The sequence below is a fragment of the Ranitomeya variabilis genome, chromosome 3, assembly GCF_051348905.1.
Source record: "Ranitomeya variabilis isolate aRanVar5 chromosome 3, aRanVar5.hap1, whole genome shotgun sequence".
Lineage (NCBI taxonomy): Eukaryota > Metazoa > Chordata > Amphibia > Anura > Dendrobatidae > Ranitomeya > Ranitomeya variabilis.
This window is the reverse complement of record NC_135234.1, coordinates 752,730,815-752,758,609: the sequence shown is the minus strand read 5'-3', so window position 1 is coordinate 752,758,609 and position 27,795 is coordinate 752,730,815. Positions and strand designations below refer to the sequence as shown.

At 45.5% G+C, this 27,795-nt stretch overlaps 1 protein-coding gene across 5 annotated transcripts in view; it reads right to left on the bottom strand.

Moving 5' to 3' along the window:
• The window catches only part of ME3 (malic enzyme 3), a 206,385-nt gene that overhangs the window by 138,162 nt on the left and 40,428 nt on the right, over positions 1–27,795 (bottom strand). For all 5 annotated transcript variants that reach the window (XM_077298607.1, XM_077298609.1, XM_077298605.1 and 2 more), the window contains exons 3-4: positions 8,846–8,979; positions 7,965–8,114 (exon numbers count right to left, since the gene is read on the bottom strand). In XM_077298607.1, the coding sequence (XP_077154722.1) occupies positions 7,965–8,114; positions 8,846–8,979 (284 nt within the window). The remainder of the gene's footprint in view (positions 1–7,964; positions 8,115–8,845; positions 8,980–27,795) is intronic.

The following is a 27,795-nucleotide window of genomic DNA, read 5'->3' as shown; positions in this document are numbered from 1 at the left end:
ATCCACAGAAATATGCATCCAGGGCCTCTCAGGGATCAGCAATGGCAAAAGTAACCCACTAGCACGGGAACAACAAGGCTTGGCCCGCGCACAAGTCCCACGGACTGCACAAAAGAAGGCACATCACGCGACAAGGAAGGCCACCAAAACGACCTACCAACCAAATCTCTGGTACCAAAAATACCAGGATGGCCTGCCAACACAGAACAGTGAACCTCAGAAATCACTTTACTAGTCCATCTATCAGGAACAAACAGTTTCCCCACTGGACAGCGGTCAGGTTTGTCAGCCTGAAATTCCTGAAGAACCCGTCGTAAATCAGGGGAACTAGCAGAAAGAACCACCCCTTCTTTCAGAATGCCGACTGGTTCAAGGACCTCAGGAGAATCAGGCAAAAAAACTCCTAGAAAGGGCATCAGCCTTAATATTCTTGGAACCCGGAAGATACGAGACCACAAAGTCAAAACAGGAAAAAAACAAGGACCATCGAGCCTGTCTAGGATTCAGCCGCTTGGCAGACTCGAGGTAAATCAAATTCTTATGATCGGTCAAGACCATAATACGGTGCTTAACTCCCTCAAGCCAATGTCGCCACTCCTCAAATGCCCACTTCATAGCCAACAACTCCCGATTGCCGACATCATAATTGCGTTCAGCAGGCGAAAATTTACGGGAAAAGAATGCACACGGTTTCATCAAGGAACCAACATGATCCCTCTGGGACAAAACGGCCTCTGCGCCAATCTCAGAAGCGTCAATCTCAACCTGAAACGGAAGAGAAACATCCGGTTGGCGCAACACTGGAGCAGAAGTAAATCGATGTTTAAGCTCCTGAAAGGCAGAAACAGCCGCAGAGGACCAATTCGCCACATCAGCGCCTTTCTTCGTCAAATCGGTCAAGGGTTTAACCACGCTGGAAAAGTTAACAATGAAACGGTGATAAAAATTTGCAAAACCCAAAAATTTCTGAAGGCTCTTTACGGACGTGGGTTGAATCCAATCATGAATGGCCTGAACCTTAACCGGATCCATCTCAATAGATGAAGGAGAAAAAATAAAACCCAAAAAAGAAACCTTCTGCACCCCAAAGAGACACTTAGACCCCTTCACAAACAAAGCATTGTCACGAAAGATCTGAAATACCATCCTGACCTGTTCCACATGAGACTCCCAATCATCAGAAAAAATCAAAATATCGTCCAAATATACAATCAATAATTTATCAATATAAGTCCGGAAGATATCATGCATGAAAGATTGAAAAACAGATGGAGCATTAGTGAGCCCGAACAGCATCACAAGGTATTCAAAATGGCCTTCGGGCGTATTGAACGCAGTTTTCCATTCATCACCCTGCTTAATACTGTAAGAATCATGTTGGTCTGGTAGTCGGGGGCAGGTATATCTCGCCCAGGTATTTGTCCTATGTGACTTAGGCCGCTCAGTATCTTCAGGATAATGATGGGTTAATGAGTGCAGGAATAAAGGATGACCAGCTGGGGGTTTCCAGCGTCAGCCTGGGGCACACAGATTGCCTGTCTGTGTGAGACAAACGTGAGTGAGAGCTGTGCTTAAGAACTGTGTGATGTTAGCTGGGTGGGAGAAGCCCCCCCAGTTGTTAAGTTAGCAACTTATTTGTTTAGTTAGCGCCGGACAGGCTAGGATTTATTTTTATGTTTTGTTTTTTCTGTGTTGCTTTCACTTTAATAAATCTGACCTGAGGTCAGCCTTCTTGGAAACCTGCTGTCGCCTCAGAATTCAATGCACAAACCACGTGACCTTTGACCCCAGCAAAGGCGATCCCGGAGTGTTTTGTCACATTGTGGTGGAGAATGCGGGCATAACGTGGCACAGGCGACAGTATGGAAGACGTGGTGAAAGCCTTAGTACAGTCCACTGCCGTACAGCAGCAGGCCACTGCCACACAGCATGAAGCTAATCGCTTGATGGCCACACAGCTGAAGGAGTTAGTGGACATGACGGCTGCAGACCGCCAGCTTCTCCAACAGGTGGCGCAGCGCCTGGTGAGCATGCCTGAGGTGGACCCGGAAGCAGAGTCCAGGAGGATCCATGTGAGTCGATACTGGCAAAAGCTGACTGCGGAAGATGACGTCGAGGCATACCTGACAACGTTTGAGCGGACGGCATTGAGGGAGAAGTGGCCGAAGGCACGATGGGCCGATTTGATTGCTCCGTTCCTCTCCGGCAAGGCCCAAAAAGCTTACCATGACTTGGACCCGGAAGTCGCTCAGGACTTCGAGAAGCTGAAAGCTGAGATCCTGGCCCGGCTGGGTGTGACGACGGCTGTCCGTGCACAGAGGGTACACCAGTGGACATACCAGCAAGATAAACCGGCGCGGTCTCAGATGTTCGACCTGATCTACTTGACAAAGAAATGGCTACAACCCGAGGTACTGACAACACCCGAAATAATCCAGCAGATTGTCTTGGACAAGTACCTGAGAGTACTACCACCAGCGCTGAAAAGGTGGGTAAGCCACGGAAATCCCACGACAGCGGATCAACTTGTGGAGTTGGTCGAGCGTTATTCTGTGGCAGAAGGACTTCCCGACGACACCGCCAGCACCCGGTCTGTGCCTCCTCCTCGTGGAACCGGTAAGACTGTTCCAGGGACTACGGGTGAAGGAAAATCGCTTAAAACTGTGGGGGAGGAACACGGGACTGCTCGCACTCCGAGACCGAGAGTATGGGACGGTGGTCTCAGTAGGGGGCCTGTTAGGTGTTTCCGCTGCCATGAGAAGGGCCATGTTGCTGCGAACTGTCCTGTTACCACTGAACCCATGCAGTGCGACGTTACAGACTCTAAAAAACGCATGTCTTTGGTCACACGGCTAGTGAGTGTGAATGCGGGTCAAAATGATACAGCAAAACACCTGTGTGAATTATCTGTTGATGGGAAAAATGTTGTGGCATTACTAGACTCTGGAAGTGTGGTGACTCTGGTGAAAGCTAGTCTGGTGGCACTTCCATCTGGTTCGTCTGACACATTTTCTGTAACGTGTGTGCATGGTGACACCTGCTCGTACTTAACAGCGGTCATATGGATTTCCACTCCCTATGGGTCGGTGCAACACAAAGTTGGACTCGTTCCCGCATTGTTACAGGATGTAATCCTGGGCAGGGATTTTCCCCATTTCTGGCAGTTGTGGGAGAATCAGTTGCTCCTTCATGGTAGCTGTGAATCTTCCCCCATGCCATCTGGAGGTCCCGAGTTCCTAGAGGAGACCCCACAGGAAGATGTTGCTGGGGAGGTTAGTGAATCTAACCTTCAGTACCCCTTCTCAGTTATGGCGGGCAAAACTGAGGAAACTGAGGAAACTCAGCGAGAGGCAGAGGCAGACAGCCATCCGGCACCCTGCCTGCCAGATTTGGGAGTCCAGTTGGATGACTTCCACAGCGAGCAAATGAAAGATCCTACCCTGACTCCGGCTAGGAAAAATGTAAAAATGATAGATGGGGTACCCGTAGAACCTGACACTAGGCTAGCGTACCCGTACATGGTTCTTGAAAATGATTTGCTCTACCAGGTAGAGAAAAAAGGAGAAGACATTGTGCAACGGTTAGTGGTACCCAAACCTTATCGGCGGAAGGTACTGGACCTGGCCCAGGGACATATAATGGGGGGACATCTGGGGGTACAGAAAACCGCCGAAAGGATATCGCATTGTTTTGTGTGGCCCGGAATACATAATGATGTGCGTAACTATTGTGAGTCCTGTCCAGAGTGCCAAATCTCTGCGCCTAAAACTCGGTTCTGTAGCCCTTTGGTACCCCTCCCTATCATTGGAGTCCCTTTTGAGAGAATTGGGATGGATTTGGTTGGGCCCCTTCCCCGGTCCGCACGTGGGCACCAACATATCCTCGTCATCATGGACTATGCCACTCGTTACCCAGAAGCCATCCCTTTGCGTAACACTGCTACCAAAACGATCGCCAAAGAATTGGTACAAGTGTTTAGTCGGGTGGGAATTCCAAAACAGATACTCACCGACCAGGGGACTCCCTTTATGTCGAGGGTGATGAAGGAGCTCTGCAGACTCTTACAAATAGACCAGTTGCGTACGTCTGTCTATCACCCTCAAACAGATGGCCTGTTTGAGCGGTTCAACAAAACCTTAAAACAGATGCTCCGGAAGGCGATAGACAAAGATGGGAAGAACTGGGATTACTTGCTACCCTATTTGCTGTTTGCCATTAGGGAAGTTCCCCAGTCTTCCACAGGGTTTTCGCCTTTCGAACTGTTGTACGCCCGTTGTCCCCGGGGACTGTTGGACGTCACAAAAGAAACCTGGGAAGGTCAAGTCACTCCCTTTAAAACGGTGATCGACCATGTAACACAAATGCAGGACCGTATTGCCGCTGTCATGCCCATTGTTAGGGACCATATGTTACAGGCCCAGGGAGCCCAGAGGCAAAGTTATGATAGAGGCGCCAAGGTCCGTACGTTTGCACCCGGGGATAGGGTGTTGGTCCTAATCCCTACGGTGGATAGTAAATTTCTGGCGAAATGGCAGGGCCCCTTTGAGGTCGTGGAAAGAGTTGGTGAAGTGAACTATAAAGTGTACCAGCCCGGTAAGAGAAAACCAGAACAGATTTATCATGTGAATCTGATAAAACCCTGGAAAGACCGCTCTGCCCTAACGGCGGATCTGCCCCGTCCGGTTTGCGCACCTACCGTACCGGAGGTGCAGATTGCCGAGACTCTCTCGGAACAACAAAAATCTGAGGTTAAGCAGTTTTTGTTACAGAACCGACAGTTTTTCTCGGAAAAACCTGGTCGGACTAAGCTGGTGAAACATGAGATTGTTACAGAGCCTGGTGTCACAGTTCATGTGAAGCCATACCGGATTCCGGAAGCACGCCGTGAAGCCGTCTCCCGGGAGGTGAGGGCAATGTTGGACTTAGGAGTCATTGAGGAGTCACACAGCGCCTGGTCCAGTCCAATCGTGTTGATACCTAAGCCGGATGGCTCCATACGGTTTTGTAATGACTTTAGGAAACTGAATGCGGTTTCTAAATTTGATGCGTACCCTATGCCCCGGGTCGATGAGTTGATCGACCGGCTGGGTAAAGCCCGATACATTACGACCCTGGATCTAACAAACGGGTACTGGCAGATCCCTCTGGCGGAGGCGGCCAGAGAGAAGACGGCATTTGCTACACCGGAAGTTCTGTTCCAGTATGTCTACATGCCGTTTGGACTTCACGGAGCTCCAGCAACGTTCCAGAGATTGATGGATGGAGTCTTGAGGCCCCACCGGCAGTACGCTTCTGCCTACCTAGATGACATCGTAATTTATTGTTCAAAATATTTTTATTCAGTAAGAAAGAGGAATATACAAACATTATATGGTAACCATTGGTAACAATTGATAACAATGTCAACGTTCAACACCCCTCTCCCCATCGGTAGTTCCATTACCTCTGTGGTGATACCACAGCAGTATAAACATCAGTTTGTAAACAATTTGAGAGGGTTAAAGCAGGTCACCCTTATATAAAAGAACAAACTCAAATAACAAAATACCTTAAGAGAAAAGAAGAATAAAAAGAAAGAAAGATAGAGAGAAGAAAGAGAGAAAGAGCGGATATCGGTGCATGTATAACGATAGAGCTCCACCAACTCGCTACTCAGTAAGTCCCCATTATGAGGGGCGAGGCAGTACACCCTGTGTCACCCATGTCTGAAAATGTTGTGCTTCTTTAAATTGTATCCATGGGTACCACTTCGCATACCAATTGAGATGACATCGTAATTTACAGCATGGACTAGGAAACTCACCTCCGGAAGGTACAGGCGGTGATTGGTGACCTGCGAGACGCAGGCTTAACGGCAAACCCCAAGAAATGTCACATCGGGCTTGAAGAAGCCCGATACTTGGGCTACGTGATTGGCAGAGGAGTGGTTAAACCACAGATCGACAAAATACAGGCAATTCAGGGCTGGCCGCAACCAGTGAACAAGAAACAAGTACAAGCTTTCCTGGGGATCGCCGGCTATTATCGCCGGTTCATACCCAATTTTGCAGCCATGGCTACCTCCTTGACGGATCTTACCAAAGGGAGGGGTTCCGTCATGGTAAAATGGACCTCAGCGGCTGAAGAGGCCTTCCACAGCCTGAAACGGGCTTTGTGCTCTCAGCCCGTACTAGTGACTCCTGATTTCAGCAGCGAGTTTGTGGTCCAAACTGATGCTTCTGATACTGGGGTCGGAGCTGTACTTTCCCAGGTGAGGGACGGAGTCGAGCACCCGGTCCTCTACCTCAGCCGGAAACTGAATGTACATGAGCAGAGGTATGCCGTGGTTGAAAAAGAGTGCCTAGCCATCAAATGGGCTCTCGACTCCCTCAAATATTACCTGGCAGGTAGGAAGTTTAGGGTGGTCACGGACCATGCCCCTCTCAAGTGGATGCACCTCTACAAAGACCGTAATAGTCGGGTAACCCGGTGGTTCCTTGCCCTGCAGGCTTACTCGTTCACGGTGGAGCACCGCCCCGGGGTGCAGATGGGGAACGCTGATGCCCTGTCCCGAGTACACTGTTTCGAGAGTGTTCTTGTTCGACCTGAGTGGTCTGAGCAGGGGGGGAGGATATGTAAGAATCATGTCGGTCTGGTAGTCGGGGGCAGGTATATCTCGCCCAGGTATTTGTCCTATGTGAATTAGGCCGCTCAGTATCTTCAGGATAATGATGGGTTAATGAGTGCAGGAATAAAGGATGACCAGCTGGGGGTTTCCAGCGTCAGCCTGGGGCACACAGATTGCCTGTCTGTGTGAGACAAACGTGAGTGAGAGCTGTGCTTAAGAACTGTGTGATGTTAGCTGGGTGGGAGAAGCCCCCCCAGTTGTTAAGTTAGCAACGTATTTGTTTAGTTAGCGCCGGACAGGCTAGGATTTATTTTTATGTTTTGTTTTTTCTGTGTTGCTTTCACTTTAATAAATCTGACCTGAGGTCAGCCTTCTCGGAAACCTGCTGTCGCCTCAGAATTCAATGCACAAACCACGTGACCTTTGACCCCAGCAAAGGCGATCCCGGAGTGTTTTGTCACAATACGAACAAGATTATACGCCCCCCGAAGGTCAATCTTCGTAAACCAACTAGCCCCCTTAATCCTAGCAAACAAATCGGAAAGCAAAGGTAAAGGGTATTGAAACTTGACCGTGATCTCATTCAAGAGGCGATAATCAATACAGGGTCTCAAGGAGCCATCCTTCTTAGCAACAAAAAAAAATCCCGCTCCCATCGGTGAAGAAGATGGCCAAATATGCCCTTTCTCCAAAGACTCCTTAACATAACTCCGCATAGCGGTATGTTCAGGCACAGACAGGTTGAAGAGTCGGCCCTTAGGAAACTTACAGCCTGGAATCAAATCAATAGCACAATCACAGTCCCTGTGCGGTGGAAGAGAACTGGACTTGGGCATCGAATACATCCTGAAAATCAGACAAAAACTGGAATTTCGGAAGAGGAAGAAGAGGAGATAGACATTGAAGGAACATCATTACACAACTGTACATCTCCATTACTTGCACTCTCTATGGTTTTGCTATATACTCCCTGTACATCTCCATTACTTGCACTCTCTATGGTTTTGCCATGAGCACCTGAGATACAGGTGAGCAGCCGGTAACCACGACATATATGATGATGATGAAACCGCCCTCATCGTTTGCATGGTTGATAAGGCAGATGAATGACACACATGGATGTTTTCCCTGTGAGTGCATCCATAGTTCTCCATCTTGGCTCCCTGCCCGTGCACGCTGTCAGGACTATAATGGGCATTCATTCTCCGACCTCCTGCAAGGAATGTAAACTATTCGGTTAAATATTCTCTCACCTGCGGATTCGTGCAGGTGTGCGCAGCCTCCGCCGGCAGAACACTGGCTGTACTGTCTGCACCGTACGTATGGCTTGGATAGGAATCAATTAAACATGACTCACCGAGGTCTCCGGAAAGCCAGGCCGTACTGCTGACATGCCAGGCCGACTGTGGGGGTGTAGACTATGGGCATGAAGCGCTCAATGTCTGAAGTCAGCACGCGATAGAAGAGCTTCTCGTTCCTGTCCTGTAAGGTCATCAGGATGATGTATCTGGAGGAGAACAGAAAGGATAATCAGGAGAATACGTCCATGATCCAGTGGCAGACTATTACAGTGGGGTCCGGACGAACGGATGGTTTTATTTTTTCATTTTGGGGCAAAATGGGCACACTGGGGGTCTCCTGACATAGGCATGTATGTAGCTCTTCAAGTCAGGAGACGCAATGCTGGTCCAGACATCACGGTCCGTACTTGGGCCATGAATGTCGGGTGACGTGTGAATGTATGTCGCAATGTGAGCATAGCAGAGCTGAGTTTGTAATGTATGTAGAGCCAGGTATGAAGGAATGTATTCTGTGTAGACAGCAGAGCTGTGTAATCTAGAGTCAGTAGCTGGGTGAATGCATGTATTGTGAGCATAGCAGAGCTCTGTTTGCAATGTGTAGGTGAGACAACATTGCAAACAAAGCCTGCACACATATGCAGGAATCGTTAACAGTGACCCTTGCCAGAAATGAATGCGCTGGCGAGTGCGTGATCCGTGTGGTCATTGGACAATAACTCGGCAGCTCATACTCCTCCCTGGGACAGAGCTGATCTGTACGATGCAGGGGCACTGAGTGGAAAGAAAAGAAGCGTCCTGGAACTGGAGGCGACTAAGTGTGAACCTTTTTCTCTTCTGGGATCGGGCACAGTCGCACCCCTGTGACCACAATTGTGCATTAAAGAGATTAGAGACCCAGAGGATGCATTGGGGTAGAGGGGGAGGATATGTGACGTACTTGTCTAGATCGCTGGACTTGGTTTCGTAACTCTTCATAACTCTCAGCACTTGAACGTCTTGACTCAAGAAACATGGAGGGAGGAGGCCGTGAATGCCGAGCTGCAGCCTTTCTTCAAGAGTAAAAGCCATTCCCTGGAGATGGAGAAAAAGATGGAAAAGATTAAAAAAATAACGATCCAGAACAACATACGGGGAAGTTGCTAATATTATATACGTGCTATAACGACCACTATACTGTGGAGAAGGCCGTCCATCCCTAAATGCAAATGACTGGAAAATAGCTTCCCCTCCATGCAGCAGAGCCGAGAGGGGCGATATAAGACATTCTACTGCATCCCTGACCTGTGTGGACCAGAAAGATGCCCCGAGGAATTGAGGCTCCATGCTGCTCGTCTTTTGATTGAATTTTCAAGGGTTCTTTTCCAAGGGTCGGATATGGAGTGAATTACTCGGATTTGCATACAGAAAATATCAGCATATCTCAGTACCAGTATTCTGGAAATGTCATTAAAAAAACGCACAAAAAGATGACGTGCATAATCTGCAGCATGACAATTTTTTGCTGCAGATTTGCTAATCCGAGGCATTTCTGTAACAAATTCTGCACAATTAGGTGCAGATTTTGCCGCTAAGGAGTCATCCTAATGGCAGAGGAACGATTCGGTGCAGATTTGCAGTAAATTTTCACGTTTCATATGGCAGATTTGGGGCTATGGTTACACGTTGTGTTTTTTTCAGCAGGCAAAACCTGCTCTCTTGCCAGTAAAGAAACTGCTTACAAAAATCAGGTTTTACTGAGTTCTGGCTGCGTTTTTAGTTGTCTCTTTTACATGCTGATAAAGTTTACTGCCCCCCATGATGCAACTTCTTTAGGTTTTTGTACCAAAAATGCACCAAAATCTGATACCTGCAATTTTTTTTGCTACATTTTTGCACTTACTCATTGCTTTCTATGAGTGAAAAAAAGCTGAAAGAAGTGACAAGCTGCAATTTTCAAAAATGCAGCAGTTTTCCAGATCTGCCAGGAAAAACAAAACAATGTGTGTGCATGAGATTTCTGAAATCTCATAGACTTTGTGGCTGCTGTAAACCGCAGCTTAAAATTTTCATAAAAAAGCAGCAAAAAACATGGCCTAAGGGGTAACGTTTGTCAAGAGTGAGGAGACTTATAAGCCATGCATGCTCCTCTGGGAAATGTAATATGCAAATTGTATCTTCAAAGAGGAAGAAGGCTAGAACTCTAGCTCCACCTGTTGGAAGCAGCCATCCTAACAGACAATTTGCATATTTAATTTCTAGAGGATGATTCATAGGTTATAAGTCTCCTCACTCTTGACATGCCAGGCTTGGTTTGTCACTCTCCACAAGGAGAAACGTTACTCTGTAGACCCCTGTCCAGGGAGCCTCTGACATTGCCAAATCAGATCTCATACTTTGCACTGATGAGTGGCAACACCCAGAAACACGTTTCTGCAAATTGAGATTCTGGTTTGGCTTTTAGCCTCAGTCATATGGCAAGGCTCGTTAAAGAGTCGATATTGACTTTTAGGATCACTGCTTCCAATAGATGACACTACGGTTCTAGTCCTCTTCCTCTGATGAGACAATTTGCATATTTAATTTCCCAGAGGATGACCCCAGTCCAGGGCCTCTCACCTAGCCAAATCAGATCTCATACTCTGCACTCTATGTGACACTGTGCGCTGTGAGGATTCACCGCTGCTGGAAGTGTAACTGCTAGTATATGATTTGGATACATTCGGTCACATGTCGACTAGACGTGCGCAGCCTTGCTCTATACAAGTGAATGGAGCAAGGCCGGACATGTCTAGTCTGAATGTGACCGGAATTATGCAAATCGAATAATTGTGGTCACAAAGCTGCTGCTCCCACCATTGAAGAACCCTCACAGTGTCACATAGGGCATGACTGCAGACTTTTACCCTAAGGCCGGACAGCCCCTTTAAGGGTCTTGTCCTCCATCTTATTAATTTCAAGAGTTTTACATCTACGATCCATTGCGCTGGTCTAGGAGCACTCACACCAGGTAATTACTAGAAACGCTCAGATTGTTACTGGTGGTAAAATGCTGCCATTCTGCATGTGACCGGCATGAGAAGGAAGAGCGCCATTTCTGCCATCACGCACGTGGTCTGAAGACTTCACAGCGTCTCCGGATTACACTGGGAGCTTAAAGAGAGCGGATAATTCAATATCCATTAGGTGGAAGCACGGCCGCGCTGTTACCGCAGAGGGAAAATACAGAAGGCGTTAAGCTTGTTTAATCCAGGGGCATTACCGGTATCCAGGGGTCCGTCATGTAACCCACCCCAGTAATTATTCATTACGAGGCCTACTTTAAAAAAGGGAAAACTTTTTGCCCTCTTTGTTATCCCCTATAGTACCATGTACAGTAAGCAATTCCCAATTATTCAGAAGTTGGACCCCCGATCCACGTTCCATCCCTGCTGTATGGTGCGTGACACCACTGGACCCCGTAATGTAATGTATGTACACAGTGACAGCACCAGCAGAATAGTGAGTGCAGCTCTGGGGTATAATACAGGATGTAACTCAGGATCAGTAATGTAATGTATGTACACAGTGACTGCACCAGCAGAATAGTGAGTGCAGCTCTGGGGTATAATACAGGATGTAACTCAGGATCAGTAATGTAATGTATGTACACAGTGACTGCACCAGCAGAATAGTGAGTGCAGCTCTAGAGTATAATACAGGATGTAACTCAGGATCAGTAATGTAATGTATGTACACAGTGACAGCACCAGCAGAATAGTGAGTGCAGCTCTGGAGTAAAATACAGGATGTAACTCAGGATCAGTAATGTAATGTATGTACACAGTGACTGCACCAGCAGAATAGTGAGTGCAGCTCTAGAGTATAATACAGGATGTAACTCAGGATCAGTAATGTAATGTATGTACACAGTGACTGCACCAGCAGAATAGTGAGTGCAGCTCTGGAGTATAATACAGGATGTAACTCAGGATCAGTAATGTAATGTATGTACACAGTGACTGCACCAGCAGAATAGTGAGTGCAGCTCTGGAGTATAATACAGGATGTAACTCAGGATCAGTAATGTAATGTATGTACACAGTGACTGCACCAGCAGAATAGTGAGTGCAGCTCTGGAGTATAATACAGGATGTAACTCAGGATCAGTAATGTAATGTATGTACACAGTGACTGCACCAGCAGAATAGTGAGTGCAGCTCTGGAGTAAAATACAGGATGTAACTCAGGATCAGTAATGTAATGTATGTACACAGTGACAGCACCAGCAGAATAGTGAGTGCAGCTCTGGAGTATAATACAGGAGGTAACTCAGGATCAGTAATGTAATGTATGTACACAGTGACTGCACCAGCAGAATAGTGAGTGCAGCTCTGGAGTATAATACAGGAGGTAACTCAGGATCAGTAATGTAATGTATGTACACAGTGACTGCACCAGCAGAATAGTGAGTGCAGCTCTGGAGTAAAATACAGGATGTAACTCAGGATCAGTAATGTAATGTATGTACACAGTGACTGCACCAGCAGAATAGTGAGTGCAGCTCGGGGGTATAATACAGGATGTAAGTCAGGATCAGTAATGTAATGTGTGTACACAGTGACTGCACCAGCAGAATAGTGAGTGCAGCTCTGGAGTATAATAAAGGATGTAACTCAGGATCAGTAATGTAATGTATGTACACAGTGACTGCACCAGTAGAATAGTGAGTGCAGCTCTGGAGTATAATAAAGGATGTAACTCAGGATCAGTCATGTACTGCCGCCAGGACTCAGGACGGGAGTGTGCGGCTGCATGTATTTCTATGCAGCTGAACGCTCTGATCCGAACCCCTGGTGGCAGTGACGGGTATTGAGGGGAGAGACTCATGCGAGTTTCTTGCATTGCAGTTGCAATTGTTAGCCCGGCCTTACACATACATATGTAATGGAAACCGTAACGTATGTGTGGACACAGGAAGCTTTAACATTCTGCTCAGGTGGAGATTGGCTTTAAAGTGCCCCTGTCAGCAGGATTGTGCTCAGTAACCTACAGACAATGTCTGGTTGGCACCGTTATACTGATTACAATGATACCTGGTGATGAAATCAGTCTTGTGGTTGTTGTTGTTTTGAGTTAATGATATGCTCGTGCCCCGGGGCGGCCTGTGGGGGGGTCTTTATGTGGTGCTCTGATTAGGTATTTATAATGCAGACAGCTGACCGGTCACTGATCTCTCACTGACCTGCCCCCTAGTTTACATAATGAATATCTGTACATATTTAAAAAAAAAACAAAAAAACCTTCTGCAGGCAGTCGCAGGCCGTGCAACCTACTCTACAGCATAATCGCATGTTTTTATGTGCCAATAATGCATTCTATTCACGATATTCAGCAAGGGAAAAAAAATCTATTTGAAAATGGCGCCTGTGGTGTATATAGAGGTGATCCCATAGCTGCTACTGCACATGCGCCGGCGGCCCTATATTACTGGAGAAGAAAAAAAAAATCCTCCTAGATGGTGTCGCTGGCACATGTGCAGCAGTAGTTCTTGGATCATAGCGGATACTGATAGCTGCTACTACGCAGGAGTGGTGGGCGCCATTTTCAAATTGATTTTTTTTCCCCCTTGCTGAATAGAATAGAATGTATTACTGGCACATAAAAACATGCGATTATGCTGCAGCGCAGGGGCCACGGCCGGCGACTGCCCCCAGAAGGGGTTTTCAGTATGTACTGATATTCATTATGTAAACTAGTGGTCAGTGAGGGATCAGTGACCGGTCAGCGGTCTGCATTATGAATACCTAAGCAGAGCACCACATGAAGACCCCCACAGGCTGCCCCGGAGCAGGAGCATATAATTAACTCAAAACTGAAAATAAGGATTACACAACAACCACAAGACGGATTCCATCACCAGGTATCATTGTAATCAGTATAACGGCGCCGACCTGACACTGTCTGTAGATTACTGAGCACAATCCTGCTGACAGGGGCACTTTAATAGAGTAGAGAATTATGGTAGTTTAGGGCATTTATGACTCTCTCACTTCTGTTCACATTCTCTGCTATTTCTGTCTCTGCAGCTGGTGGTGAATTATAGGATTATTAATAAGATATAATACCGCACTTCACATATAAACATTCAAACTCCACTTTCTCCAAACACCGCCAGGATAATTAGTGGATTGCCATCCGCGCCTCTGAAGCGCCTCTCTGCACATTACACAGCGGCGACACCTTCTTAAACACAGGATATCGCACATTTCCTACACTGATGGCGCGCCGCTTTCCTGAGGAAATATTAGGCCTGAGACTTGAACCTTGGAATCCTTTTGTCCTGCTGTGGCTATACCGCCAGGGACCATCAGGGGTCAGTGCTGAGCACTATATATCATTCTGTGCAGACTGTCCAGGATTTATTATTATTATTATTTATTTATATAGCACCATTAATTCCATGGTGCTGTACATCAGAAAGGGGTTACATACAGGGTTATAAATATCGTTTACAGTAATCAAGTTTACAATTACAGACTGGTACAGAGGGGAGAAGACCCTGTCCTTGCGGACTTTTACCGATAACAGGATGCTATAAATGTCTCCATCTTTACCTGCCGCAAATTTTGTCACTGACTCCAATTTGTCACGGTACAAATTCAATACATTGTGAAGAAATCATTGACAGGCTGCAATACACATCAAAACCACTAGGTGGTCACATATAGCATAGACATCTCCCATTTTTTTCAAGGATCGCCAATTTGTGCCAATTGCATTAGGCAAGTTTGAGCCAAGATAATACTGAAAAAAAGACGTAATCTCACATACCATACAATGAAGAAACTAAAAAGCTATGGAAACATTTAGTGGCATTTTTTTTACTTGAATTTGCAAGTGAATTTCATTCACCATTTACACTGTTTGCCTTTTGTAGCCTCTGTCTGCAGAATGAGCTGACTGAGAATCTATCAGTGAGCTCCTTCTAACAGGAGAGTGTATACGTCTTATCTTCCTCCTCCTGTACTCATCTCCGCTGATTTATATGCACAAGGTTGAGCTCAACTTCTACGTGGTCACAAATCCACTGAGAAGGGAAATAAGAACTATGAACTCGTCCCTCCAAAACGGGCTCACTAGCAGATTTTCAGCATTAAGAGGTATTCTAGTTACAACTATGGACAGGACAGGTGATACCTTCTAGTCTGGTTCTTGGTCTGACTGTCAAGACATCCACTGATCACCAGATCCGTATAGGAACAGATCAGCAGGGATCACTCCTGACAAAGGGGTATACGTGACTCCTGTGAGCCAAAAGATAAACTCCCTTTTTACCTTTTATAACAAAACTCCAACCTCAGCCCACCTAATATAAAATAAACGTCCCCAATAAACACTCGGAGCACTATTTGGATTTTAAATGGCCACAGCAGCCTTTTATTAACATAAAGTATAAAACAATTTTAACAATAAACGACCAAAAAAGGAGGGTGGTCCTCGAAGCCCGAAATTATAAACTTCAAATATCCCAATCCCACTTGGGCCCCCCAGGTGAAGTCTTAGGCCGGAGACACACTGGTGCGAGAGACGGCCGAGTCTCGCTGGTTAAAAGCAAGCTGTGGCACCTGCACTCTGGAGCGGAGCGTGCGGCTCCATAGCAATACATGGAGCTGCACGCTCAGCTCCGGAATGCAGGTGCCACAGCTTGCTTTTAACCAGCGAGACTCGGCCGTCTCTCGCACCAGTGTGTCTCCGGCCTTACCCCCAGCCGCTATGCACCAGCTCAGGGATAGATAACCAACCTGGTCAAACCAAAAACCCATCCAAGGGTCCCATGAATACCACACCAGCGGGATATCCGCACCCCGCCTACTTAAATTCACTCAGGGGGAGTCCAGGACCTCTCAAGATCCCCCCCATTAATCTGCCATTTGCCATTTCCACCAACTTCGAGGACCTCCCCCCCCCCCCGCCGCGCTGCAATGACAAATTTACATACTCACATTCAACAATACCACAAAAACAGATAGCTTTAAAACATTCCCCACATTGAAAGAAAAAAAAAACAACAAAAAACCATGACCCTAGCAAGCTCTCAACACTATGGGTGGGTGGGAGCTTCCTTACGCCTCAGGTGGGTACTTAAAATGGTTGCCCACAAAAGATGGATGCCCCCTCTTATATTGCCCCTCCCCCTTTAACTTAACCCCGCCTCCTTCAAGATTTCAAAACTAAACATTACCCCTTCCCACTCATATTATTAACCTTCGACTCACCGTCCCAACCCAGAGACAAACCCCAGTTAGCTCACTAATTCCCACGTTAACCCCGTCATGACGGCCTCCCCCTAGGGCCCGTGGCCCCGCACGGCCTCTCTTGATCGCTGCTCCATTCATTCTCTACGGGTCTGCATAAAAGTGCTCCATCCTGGGGATCAGTGGAGCCTCAGCAGTTGGGGGGGGATTTTTAACTCTATAGGTTATTGTTCATTGCCTAGGTTGCCAGCCACCTCTGCAGTGTTATCAGCGTTGGCCGACTTCCTAGGCAACGAGTGCAGCACTTACAAACTCTTTACAGATTGTAAGTGCTGCACTGAAACTGACCGAATCTCGGGATCCAGCCAGCTGCAGTCCTCTTTTCCGACTTCAGAAGGTGAACAGTTTGAATCTGCGGCACAACCATGACATTGGCCCAAACTTCTTTAGGAGCGCTTTGATACCCATCAAGCAGGATGTCGGGAGGCAGAAGAGCGGGGCCACCACTGATTCTGAAAGCTGGGTAGCACCACCATTTTTTGTGTTTTTTTTTTTTTTTTAACCAGCTTTCGTTGCACTTCTGGCCCTTGTCTGAGCAGGACTTTTCTATACTTTCCTAAATCGCCGGTGACTAAGACTGTCAGTCATACGATGGGTGGGGGATCGTAACAGTCTGATCCCCACAAATTAGAAATTTATTGCATCGCCTAGAAAAATAGTGATCTCGTAATGGGAAAGCCTTTTAAGTTGAAAGGGTTAACTGCACTTGTAGAAAAACATTTGATTGTTGGGGTCCGAATGCTGAGTCGCCCACCCACCAATCACCAAAAAGAACGTGGTAGAGAGCCTTTCTCCACCGATACAAAGGTCAACATTGGCGTTGGAGGAGAGAAGACCTGGGCCGATCTTCAGTCTAGAGACTGCCGGTGGTCTCGTCATCCGCACCCTCAACGATCAAAACATCTGACATGTCAAAACTCAAAAGCTTATGGAAAGTGCGGTTACATTTTTAGTCTCGGGTCACATGGAAAGTGTTCAGGGAACCCCAAATCTCTAAAACAATGTTGGTCCCACCCATGACCCCAGATAAGATGGAATTCTCCTTTCAGACTATCTTTCCAATGTTCTGTGCGATAAATACAAATGTGATGAAGTCAGAGAAATCCCCGTCATTCAGTCATTTTTTAATGTTTTGATAAATGATGGAGAGCAGCCGACTCGGGATTGATGGTGGCAGTCGCCTGGCTCCTCTCCAGAACCCTCTGTTTTTTTTTCTACACAATAAACGTCTTGTCAAGAGCAGAAATAAAAATGTGTCTTATTGGCCAAATATCCTGGGAGACCGATGTGTTGAGTGAATGGAATTTGTACAAGAGTTTACTGGTCCCATTACAACATGGCATCACGTAGAGCCGCCTGTCCTCGCGCCCCGCTCTCTGCTCATTACCACCCCCGCCACCGGCTACAATAAAGCTCTCAAGACGGCGCACAATCACCTAGATCATCTCTAGTGCGGCTAAAGAATGTCTATTGCTTTGGCTTTTGGGCCTCAAAGAAGAAAGAAATTCTGGTTACATGACCAACGAGTCCGTTCCAAAGTGTCTATTGATTTTCCAAAGAAAAATTCTGATTTTTTATCATTAAGGAGCAGGAGACATAGTGAGAGCTACCCGTCACTTGACTTGGGTGTCGTTTAGACCTGGTTTACTGAATGAGAGTGATATGTATCTGTGTGCAAGCAGCCTGAAATATTTACTTTAAAGAGGACCTGTCGCTTGCTATAAATACATGTTTTTAGTTTACCTGGTGTAAATGCCGCTGTTCTCCCGAATCCGGCGATGTTTTTCTTTTCTTCCTACGACTCTCCGTTCCTGAGATATGGCCCCTTCTTCCCTGTATGTGAATATAGTCTTGTTATACAAGTGGGCATGGTCATCAGATCTCTTCTGTGGGCGTTTCCTTTAAGACCACACCCACTTGCCTAAGACGACTTGATTCACATACAGGGAAGAAGGGGCCATATCTCAGGAATGGAGAGGCGCAGGAACGAGAGAAAAACATCGTCGGATTCAGGAGAACAGAGGCGTTTACACCAGGTTTTAAGAAATACATATTTATGATAAGTGACAGGTCCTCTTTAAAGGGGGTTTTCAAGTACATAAAAAAAAAATTTGGCCCAAGTCAGACAATGTGATAAAACAACACTAAAGCCTACATTTACCAGTTACATGCCCTGCCTACCATTATGGATGTTTTATGTCTGTCTATGACTGCTGCCCCATGAACAGGATTGTTGTCATGTACCCGTGCACCAACATGGGGATTGCTTTCTCCGAAAATAGTGCCACACTTGTCCGGAGGTTGAGTCTGGTATTGCAGGTAAGCTACATTGAAGTGAATAGGGATGAGCTGCAATTGTGCAAGCGGCTTGTGGACAGATGTGAAACAGTTTATATAGATTTTATATATATATTTATTTATTTTAAGAACGCACCAATGATTTTCCAATCCTGGACACCCCTCGGGTAATGTTCCCAGTCCATGTCGGTGCTAGGCATAACACGTAGCTTTTTGAGGGTGTGCAACCAATACAGGCTACAGAGGGGTAAAAAATACCAAGTTTATTATATTTTTTTTCTACTATTTAAGATAAGTGTCTTTATTCTCCAAACAAACAGACCTATTTGCATTCACATCGCCATTTTCTGATGCTCACATTACTTATATTTTAAAATTCAAACCGTTGCAGAATTGTCAAAAGCAAATACTGTTTTTTTATATATTTTTTTTTACCTCTGCTCACTTAAAAGGGAATACTGTTTTTATTACTTTTTTATTTTTCTGAATAACTTCATTGATCTTGACTTTAACTTTTTTTTTATATAAATACCTAAAATGGGATTAACTATGTTAAAACTGGACTTAAAATTAACAATTAAGCTACCGGTATTAGGAGTACAAAGTTGGCAAATTCGGGGGCATTTGTTTGACCCCTGATCACCCAAAAAACACTCATCGGCAGCCAGTGACCACATTGCAGGGGCAATGATGGAGTGGCAGAGGGAGTCCTCTCCCTCTGTCAAACCAGTTAGACACTGAGGTCAATCACGTTTGGCTCATTTAAAGAGTAAAAAGTCAGGATTGGAGCCAACTCTGATCCCGACTGCTGCAGCACCTACTACTTATGGCACGGATCCTGAGCCCACACCATGCAAGTGCAGAAAAAAAACAGTGCAAATACTCAAAGTGTGCACGTAGCCTTATAGTTCTTCTTTGGAATGGAAAAAACCCTCCAGGCCAAGAAGTAGAATTAATCTTTGTTTTTGGAGTGGGGGACTGGGAGGGGCACATTCATAGTTGCCAACAGTTCCCCCCCAACTTGACAGGGCTGTCCCTAATTTTGAGAAATAATGTCATGAAATTTAGGAACAAGGCCAAAAAAAAGCAAGGTTTACATAAACCAAAGACAAAAGTAGGCAATTCTGCAGGTGGAACGTAGACACTCCATTTGACAAAAAGCCAATGTTTGTGAGTAGGTTTGAGGAATCCATCACTTTGGGCCCCATAGGTTACCATGAACATGGGTCCACATAGAAAATCCCATACATCATTAACGTGACTTAGTTACTTTAATAGTACTTCATCAGTTCTTTTTGGATAATTTGGTTATCTGACCAAAAAGAGGTCCAAATTTCTGCAAAGTTTGTTTTTATTAAAAAACTTCTGTTTTGTCTACAACAAAAAAATTAAAAGATTATGTCTATCAACCAAAACATGGCACCTACTTAAAGCCTAACTCATCCCACAAAAAGAAAACAACTCTCAAAGCCTCATCTGGCTATGTTGGGAAAAAAAAACCACCCAAAGCCTCACCTGGCTACGTCGAGAAAAAAAACCTAACCCAAAGCCTCATCTGGCTACGTCGGGGAAAAAACAGACCCAAAGCCTCATCTGGCTACGTCGGGGAAAAAAAAAACACCCAAAGCCTCATCTGGCTACATCGGGAAAAAAAACCACCCAAAGCCTCATCTGGCTACATCGGGAAAAAAACACACCCAAAGTCTCATCTGGTTATGTCGGTAAAAAACCCACTCAAAGCCTGATCTGGCTACATTGAGATAAAAAACCCACCAAAAGCCTCACCTGGCTACGTCGAGAAAAAAAAACTAACCCAAAGCCTCATCTGGCTACGTCGGGGAAAAAACAGACCCAAAGCCTCATCTGGCTACGTCGGGGAAAAAAAAAACACCCAAAGCCTCATCTGGCTACATCGGGAAAAAAAACCACCCAAAGCCTCATCTGGCTACATCGGGAAAAAAACACACCCAAAGTCTCATCTGGTTATGTCGGTAAAAAACCCACTCAAAGCCTGATCTGGCTACATTGAGATAAAAAACCCACCAAAAGTCTCATCTGGCTACGTCGGGAAAAAAAACCCACCCAAAGTCTCATCTGGCTACGCCGGGAAAAAACCCACTCAAGGCCTGATCTGGCTACATTGGGATAAAAACCCACCCATAGCCTCATCTGGCTACATCAGGAAAAACCCACCCAAAGCCTCATCTGGCTACATCGGGAAAAAAACACACCCAAAGTCTCATCTGGTTATGTAGGTAAAAAACCCACTCAAAGCCTGATCTGGCTACATTGAGATAAAAAACCCACCAAAAGCCTCATCTGGCTACGTCGGGAAAAAAACCCACCCAAAGTCTCATCTGGCTACGCCGGGAAAAAACCCACTCAAGGCCTGATCTGGCCACAGTGGGATAAAAACCCACCCATAGCCTCATCTGGCTACATCGGGAAAAACCCACCCAAAGCCTCATCTGGCTACGTCGGGGAAAAAAAGCAATCAAAGCCTCATCTGGCTGCGTCGGGATAAAAACCCACCCAAAGTCTCATCTGGCTACGCCGGGAAAAAACACACTCAAGGCCTGATCTGGCTTCATTGGAATAAAAACCCACCCATAGCCTCATCTGGCTACATCGGGAAAAACCCACCCAAAGCCTCATCTGGCTACGTCGGGGAAAAAAACCACCCAAAGCCTCATCTGGCTACATCGGGAAAAAACCCACCCAAAGCGCCATCTGGCTACGTTGGGAAAAAACTCACCCAAAGCCTCATCTGGCTACGTCGGGGAAAAAAAACCAACCAAAGCCTCATCTGGCTACATCGGGAAAAAACCCACCCAAAGCGCCATCTGGCTACGTTGGGAAAAAACCCACCCAAAGCCTCATCTGGCTACGTTGGGAAATAAAACACTCAAAGCCTCATCTGGCTACGTTGGGAAATAAAACACTGAAAGCCTCATCTGACTACTTTGGACAAATAAGTAAAAAAAAACACTGAAAGCCTCATCTGGCTATGTCAGACAAAAAAAAGAAAGTTAAAATAATGAAGTTATGAAACAAAGAACTGAGGGAATAAATACATAGATTCAAAAATTGTTTTCTTCGTTATGGCCAATAATGACTTTGGCCCACAAAAATGAGAGGGTTATGAAATGCACAGTACAAGTCATCTTTTCATCATCCTATGAGCCATTGTGTGCCTTCTGGCCATATCATCCGCCCTCACAATATTCTGGACTGGATATCTCCGAGGAAGAAACTTTTGGATTTGTTTTTTTTTTTCTTTTTTTTTTATGGCCACTCAACCCTGAAGTGTCAAATTAAAAAGAATTTCACTGGATAATGAGTACTTGTAATACCATTATCGGTTCTAAACTTTCATCTACCTGCTGGGCTAACATTGTCGGGACGATGTTACAAGAACGCTGCTTACATTATTTCAATTATTCCGAGAACGAATCCCAGCAACATCCATCTAGAATCCTTTCATCGCTCCGCAGTGCCCGTCTGTAAAAGTTTGCTGTGGAAATCATTTTCTCTGCAGGGCCCAAGTCATTGAGTTACGATTCTCTGCTTTGATATAAAATGTTGACTACGTTTGTGTTTTAAAAAAATAAAAGAACAAAACAAAAACTAAAACAACTAAAGCAACATTTTGGAGGGCAATAGTTAGCCTAGAACTTGGTTCACTCGTGGCAGAAGTGGAGCCGCTCTATAGCCACATGGTAAAAACTTCCAACATTTCCCTTTCCTCTGCTGATCTTTATAACCTGGGTCACAATTCCCCCTTGGTCCATGACCACTATTTGCTCCTCCTGTATCGATCTCTAATCGATCGACGTAAGAAGCCATATTGGGCATCAGGTAATAAAGAGGCGGGTACAAGGAAAGGAATGGGCACCTTGCCGTCAAATGACATTTACAGAGGACCTGTCAGTTTATAAAAAAAAAGGAAGTTAAATACTTCGTAAAAAATACCTGAGCTCCCCTGATTCTGACGCTCTTTTCCGTTTTGTGCTGTGTCTCTCCATTGCAGAGATATTCACATTTGTTGTTTTTCGGAGAACAGTATGTGAAATCTCTGCTTGTAGTACAACCAGGTGTTTCTTCAAAGTCTTTACCCCTCACTTCCATAACTTGGTAATCACAGCTCGGCAGGATCTAAAATTGTTACATCAGCTGCCGAGCTGTAATTGGCAGTGTCATGAAAGGGAAGAAGGGTTGATAGCGCACACCACCAGAGAAGACTCTGAAGAAATGCCCAGTTGGACTGCAAACAGAGATTTCTCATATTGTGCTTCAAAAGCAACAGATGTGAGCATCTCTGTAATGGAGCAACGCAGCACAAAATGGAAAACTGCGGCAGAATCGGGAGAGCTCGCAGATTTTTACAAGGCTTTTAACTCATTTTTTTGAGTAAGTGAAGGGTCTCCTGGTGCAGGTCACACTTAAATGATCACTGAATTTTCAGATGCCATGCTATCATAAGACACATGATGAGCTAAATAGCCAATCAGAAAATCACCCTATTTATAAATGTTGTCATCATAACTCTTAAAAATCCCACCAGATAACAGCCACAAGATGTCTCCCTGTTTTCTAAGTTGTTCAATGCCTGTTGTCAAGTACAATCTGTCTCCAGGAGCTGAGATGTTGAGATGGTTTACAGGGAACGTGGCAGTGTCTATGTCTCTCTATAGAAAGTTTTTAACAGACAGGAGAACAGGAGCAGAGAGACAAACTACACACAAGAGAGGAATGCTCTAAGTTCAGGGCAGGCAAGTCATTGGACAATAGCAAGAACATTGCAGGCAGAGGAAAGGAAGTTCCAGCACCTATAGTGCTAGCATAATGCTCTCAAAGAGAGGATGTTAAGCTACATGGTATGAGAATTGGGACAGTTCCTGAACATATTAGACTGGTATGTGCACCTAAGGCAGTTTTGCCTGGTTGTCAGAGACAAGGTCAGCAAGAAACGCTTTATCGTAATTTATGAGTAGAAGGTGAGGTACACAGTAAAAGGTGATAACTTGTTTTCACCAGACAAGCAACAACTTTTTGATCAGTGGGAGTCCCATCTCTGGGACCTACAACAATCGACTGAACATGGAAGTGGAGCGTTGGTTGAGCATACGCATAACTGCTCCATTCTAAGGTCTTATTCACACTTCAGTTTTTCTCATACAAGTGTTATACATGTTCTCACAGAGAGCTCTGTTACCTATAATAAATAGTGTATGGGGCCATTCACATGTCCATGATTTTTCATAGAGTGATCATGGAGCGCCCCCACTGCCGCAGGGCCGAGGGGTACCCGGTACCGGGCCTATGAGTCTCTGTTCTGGGGTTGTCACGGTGGCTAGACCCGGTCCGTGACCCTGCTGAGGGGCATCCAATGAAAGGTGTGGATGGTGATGATGTTGTGGTGGTGCGGCGCAGGTCGCAGTAAATAACAAGGACACCAGGTTGCAGTCTCTTTACCTCTTTACTGAAGGCTTCAGGATCCTCAATCCGGAATACGGTTAACCGGGCTACATGAGTCCGGCCGGTCCGATGGCACCTCCAGAGTTCCCTTTGCAGGTGGAAATCTGTGCCTACCTTCTAGCGCTTGTGTGTTGTGGTCCTCCCCTGCTGTGCTTACGGAATAGTCCCCACAACTGTTGTGTCTGTTTCTGAAGTTCCCTCACAACTCGATTATGATGTTCTGCTTCGTCCCCCAGATGATATGGCTAGGACGCACCCGTATGACGGGTAGGCTCGGAGGTCTTCCGGGACCCTAGAGTCGCCCCTCTCCAAATGTTGCCCCCTATGTCTTCTTAGGTGATTTGAGTGAGACAGCCCGCCTAGAACTGACTGTCCTGCCGTAGGTTTGAAGTAAGGCCTGGAGCTCAATACTTCCTCGGCGTTCTGGCCACCGGCTGCGCGCCTCAGTAGGATGTTGCCTCGACTTACAGCACGACTCCTACTGGTGTTTCTCCTTGTTGCGTTGATCTCGTCTCTCACTCAGCACAATATGCCTCGCTTCTTGTCCTTTCTTGGGGTACCGCCGCGATGTAGTGCAGGCGCGGTCCCGTAACGTTCTCTCTGTTCGCTAGGCCTCTGTCAGGATCCCACCCCTGACAGGGACCCCTCTGAATCTTCCTCTACAACACCCTCTGCCACAGGATGTTGCCTGGTTCCAACCCAGTCAGCTTCTCTCCAACTTCCTCTCTAACCCCCAGTTTTACCAGACTGTGAGGAGTGGCCTAATGCATAGTACCCTTAGCTCCCCCTGGAGGCCAGACTGTGAAGTGTATTGGTGTCTGTGATACCTGGTCAGGTGAACCCCTTCAGTGCCATCAGACGTACCATAGCCCCCGTTAGCGGCGGAGCATCAGTACTGCAACGACCAGGCGCTGCAATCATTTCATGCAAAATCACAGCGACATGTCTGATCTTGATCAGAATCTCAGATCAAGATCAGCAATGCCAGTCTATTGGTCAGTGAAAATTCAGGATTGGATGCCATCCAAGTGCACGATGTTCACAGACTGTTAGGAGATGGTGAAGCAACTGTTTTTTCAACTCTGGGGAAACTCTGCCTGTTTTGTCGTACGTTAAGAAAAAAACAAAAAAAATTGACGTGTTAGTAAGGCCTGACAGGGACAAAAGTGCCCAGTTCTGTCGATAGGTGCAGGTTCCAGTGATTGGACTCCCCAGGTATCTCACCTGTCGATAGGTGATAAATTGTTTTCACTGGAAAACCCCTATAAAGCATAAAGCTGTGCATAAAGGCTACTTACTAGTGATGAGAGAATACACTCGTTGCTCAGGTTTTCCTGAGCATGCTCGGGTGATCTCCGAGTATTTGTTAGTGTTCGGAGATTTAGTTTCATCACGGCAGCTGAATGATTTACAGCTATTAGCCAGCTTGATTACATGTGGAGATTCCCTAGCAACCAGGCAACCCCCACATGTACTCAGGCTGGCTAGTAGCTGTAAATCATTCAGCTGGGGCGATGAAAACTAAATGTCCGAACGCTAACAAATACTCGGAGATCACCCGAGCGTGTAACGAGTATACTCGCTCATCACTACTCCTTACTAGTGATGATCGAGCAGTAAAATTTTCGAGTCCTCGGTACTTGACTCGAGCAGGTCGGACGCTCGGATGTGCTCTACTCTAGTACCAAGTATAATGGAAGCCAAAGGGAAACTTGAGCATTTTTCCGGAAGACCCTAACAGGAGGGCTTTGGGAGGGTGCAGAAAAAAAGAAAATAAAAAAAATCACTGAAAAGGATGGAAAGAGCGTTCCAATGGAATTGGAACAGCATGGCGAAGACGCCTGGACATATTTCTGACTCCCAGGTTGCTGCTGAGAACAATGTTGTCAGAGTACTATGCAAATTTCAGGGTACGTTCTAACGATTAGCGTTTGTTTAGGCTTTCGCGCAGATGAAATTCCTCATGAATCCAGCACTTCAGCTCACTTACGTTTTTGCTGCATTTGTTTTTGTCTCTCTTTGGTATGTTATTAGATGTGCAAAGATAGATAGATCGATCGATATGGGCTAGATGGATATCTGTGAGATATATAATTAGTGCCATGCATGTGTTGTTTACAGAACATGGATTAACCTATCAAATAAAGAAATGAACAAAAAAGACGATGGGATAACCAGCCAAGGTGAGGCAGACAGGTGTGGTCTGATATTATCAGGCTGGGAAGGATTTTGATTATTGGACTCTTCCCAGCCTAAAAATACCAGCCCGCAGATTAGACGCGCCAATTCTGGTGCTTTGCTCATCTCTCCCCGATTGCCCCCATGCAGTGGGAATCGGGGTAATGGTAGTTGGGTTTGATGAGATCTGTGATCTGTCAAAAATGTGTGCTGCTTCTCATATTTTTCTTGAGTGCACAATTTGTCGAAAATCATAGCTGGCATTAAGCACTGGCTTTAGTAATGACACCTCGAAAAATAAAAAGACACTGAAAGAAACACTTCTCCGTTACTACCCCCAAGGGTTCATGGCAGCTGTGTTTTTTGACAAATCACAGCTATCATAAACCCCAACTACCATTACCGCAATTGGCACTGCACCATGGCAATCGGGAAGAGGTGAGCAAAGCGCCAGAATTGGTCTATCTAATATGATGCGCCTTTTATCAGGTGGCTGCGGACTGGTATTTTTAAACTTAGTAGGGGCCAATAAATAGAGACCTTCACGGCCTGATCACATCAGCCCACATCTGTCTGCTTTATATTAGCTGGTTATCTTTTTTTTTATATATATATTTATTTATTTAATAGGTCAAACCAGACTAAAACAACTGTGTAAACGTACTTACAACGCATATGCTTTTTTTTTTAACTGCGTATTTACCACATCTAATGATAGCTGGACACAGCCTAACAGCCGCAAAACATGTGGGACAGGGACTCATGCATGGCGCTCGAGCACCTGCGATACTGGATCGCGCATCGAGTATTGAACAGTGACGCGGATTCTCGCTCATCACTATTCCTTACATGTAAATTTGTCCTTTTCATCAACCTCAGTAACTGCATGACCAATTAGATCACTGTCCGTCTGGTCTGAGTCAGTTCCATTATGATGGTTCTCAAGAATAGAAAGGGTTTATTTTTTATCCTTCATTAAATATAATTATTAAAAAAACTCCCATGAGCAAATATCCGCGCAAATTATAATAATTAGCATCCTATTATAAAACCCATCTGCAGCACTCTAGTGTGCTAATGGCATATGTCTTCACTGCCACTAATTTGACATTTCACAAGCTGTCATTAACATGATCTATTTCTAAAATTTAAATTCAGATTATCCGGGAAGAAAGTTGCAAAGTTTCAAAAAGTTAGATATCCATCTGTCTGTATAACTTTTCAAGGAGCAATACTTTCAAGTTCTGCAAACTATACAAAAACGTAGACTATGTGGATGCAGAATCTCGTAGGGAAAGCCAAAAACTTGTATAATAGATGTGTTTAGGATCTTCCATGTCTGTGGCTGGGAAGCCTCCTGCTGCGACAGAAACCTCCAAAAAGTGTGCAGAATTGCACCAGAAACGGCTTCCTGGGCCAAAAATTGGCACTGGCATATAACCCATATAACATTTAACCAGCAGAGCCATGTAAATATGGTGGATTTATGAGATTGGTATGAATGGATACTACCACTAAAGTCACGTAAAGTTGTACTACGAAAAGAAGAAAAGTGCAGTGGACATATACACATAATAAATAATGAAGTGTAAATAAATTATATATATATATATATATATATATATATATATATATATATATATATATACTAGCTGAAGAG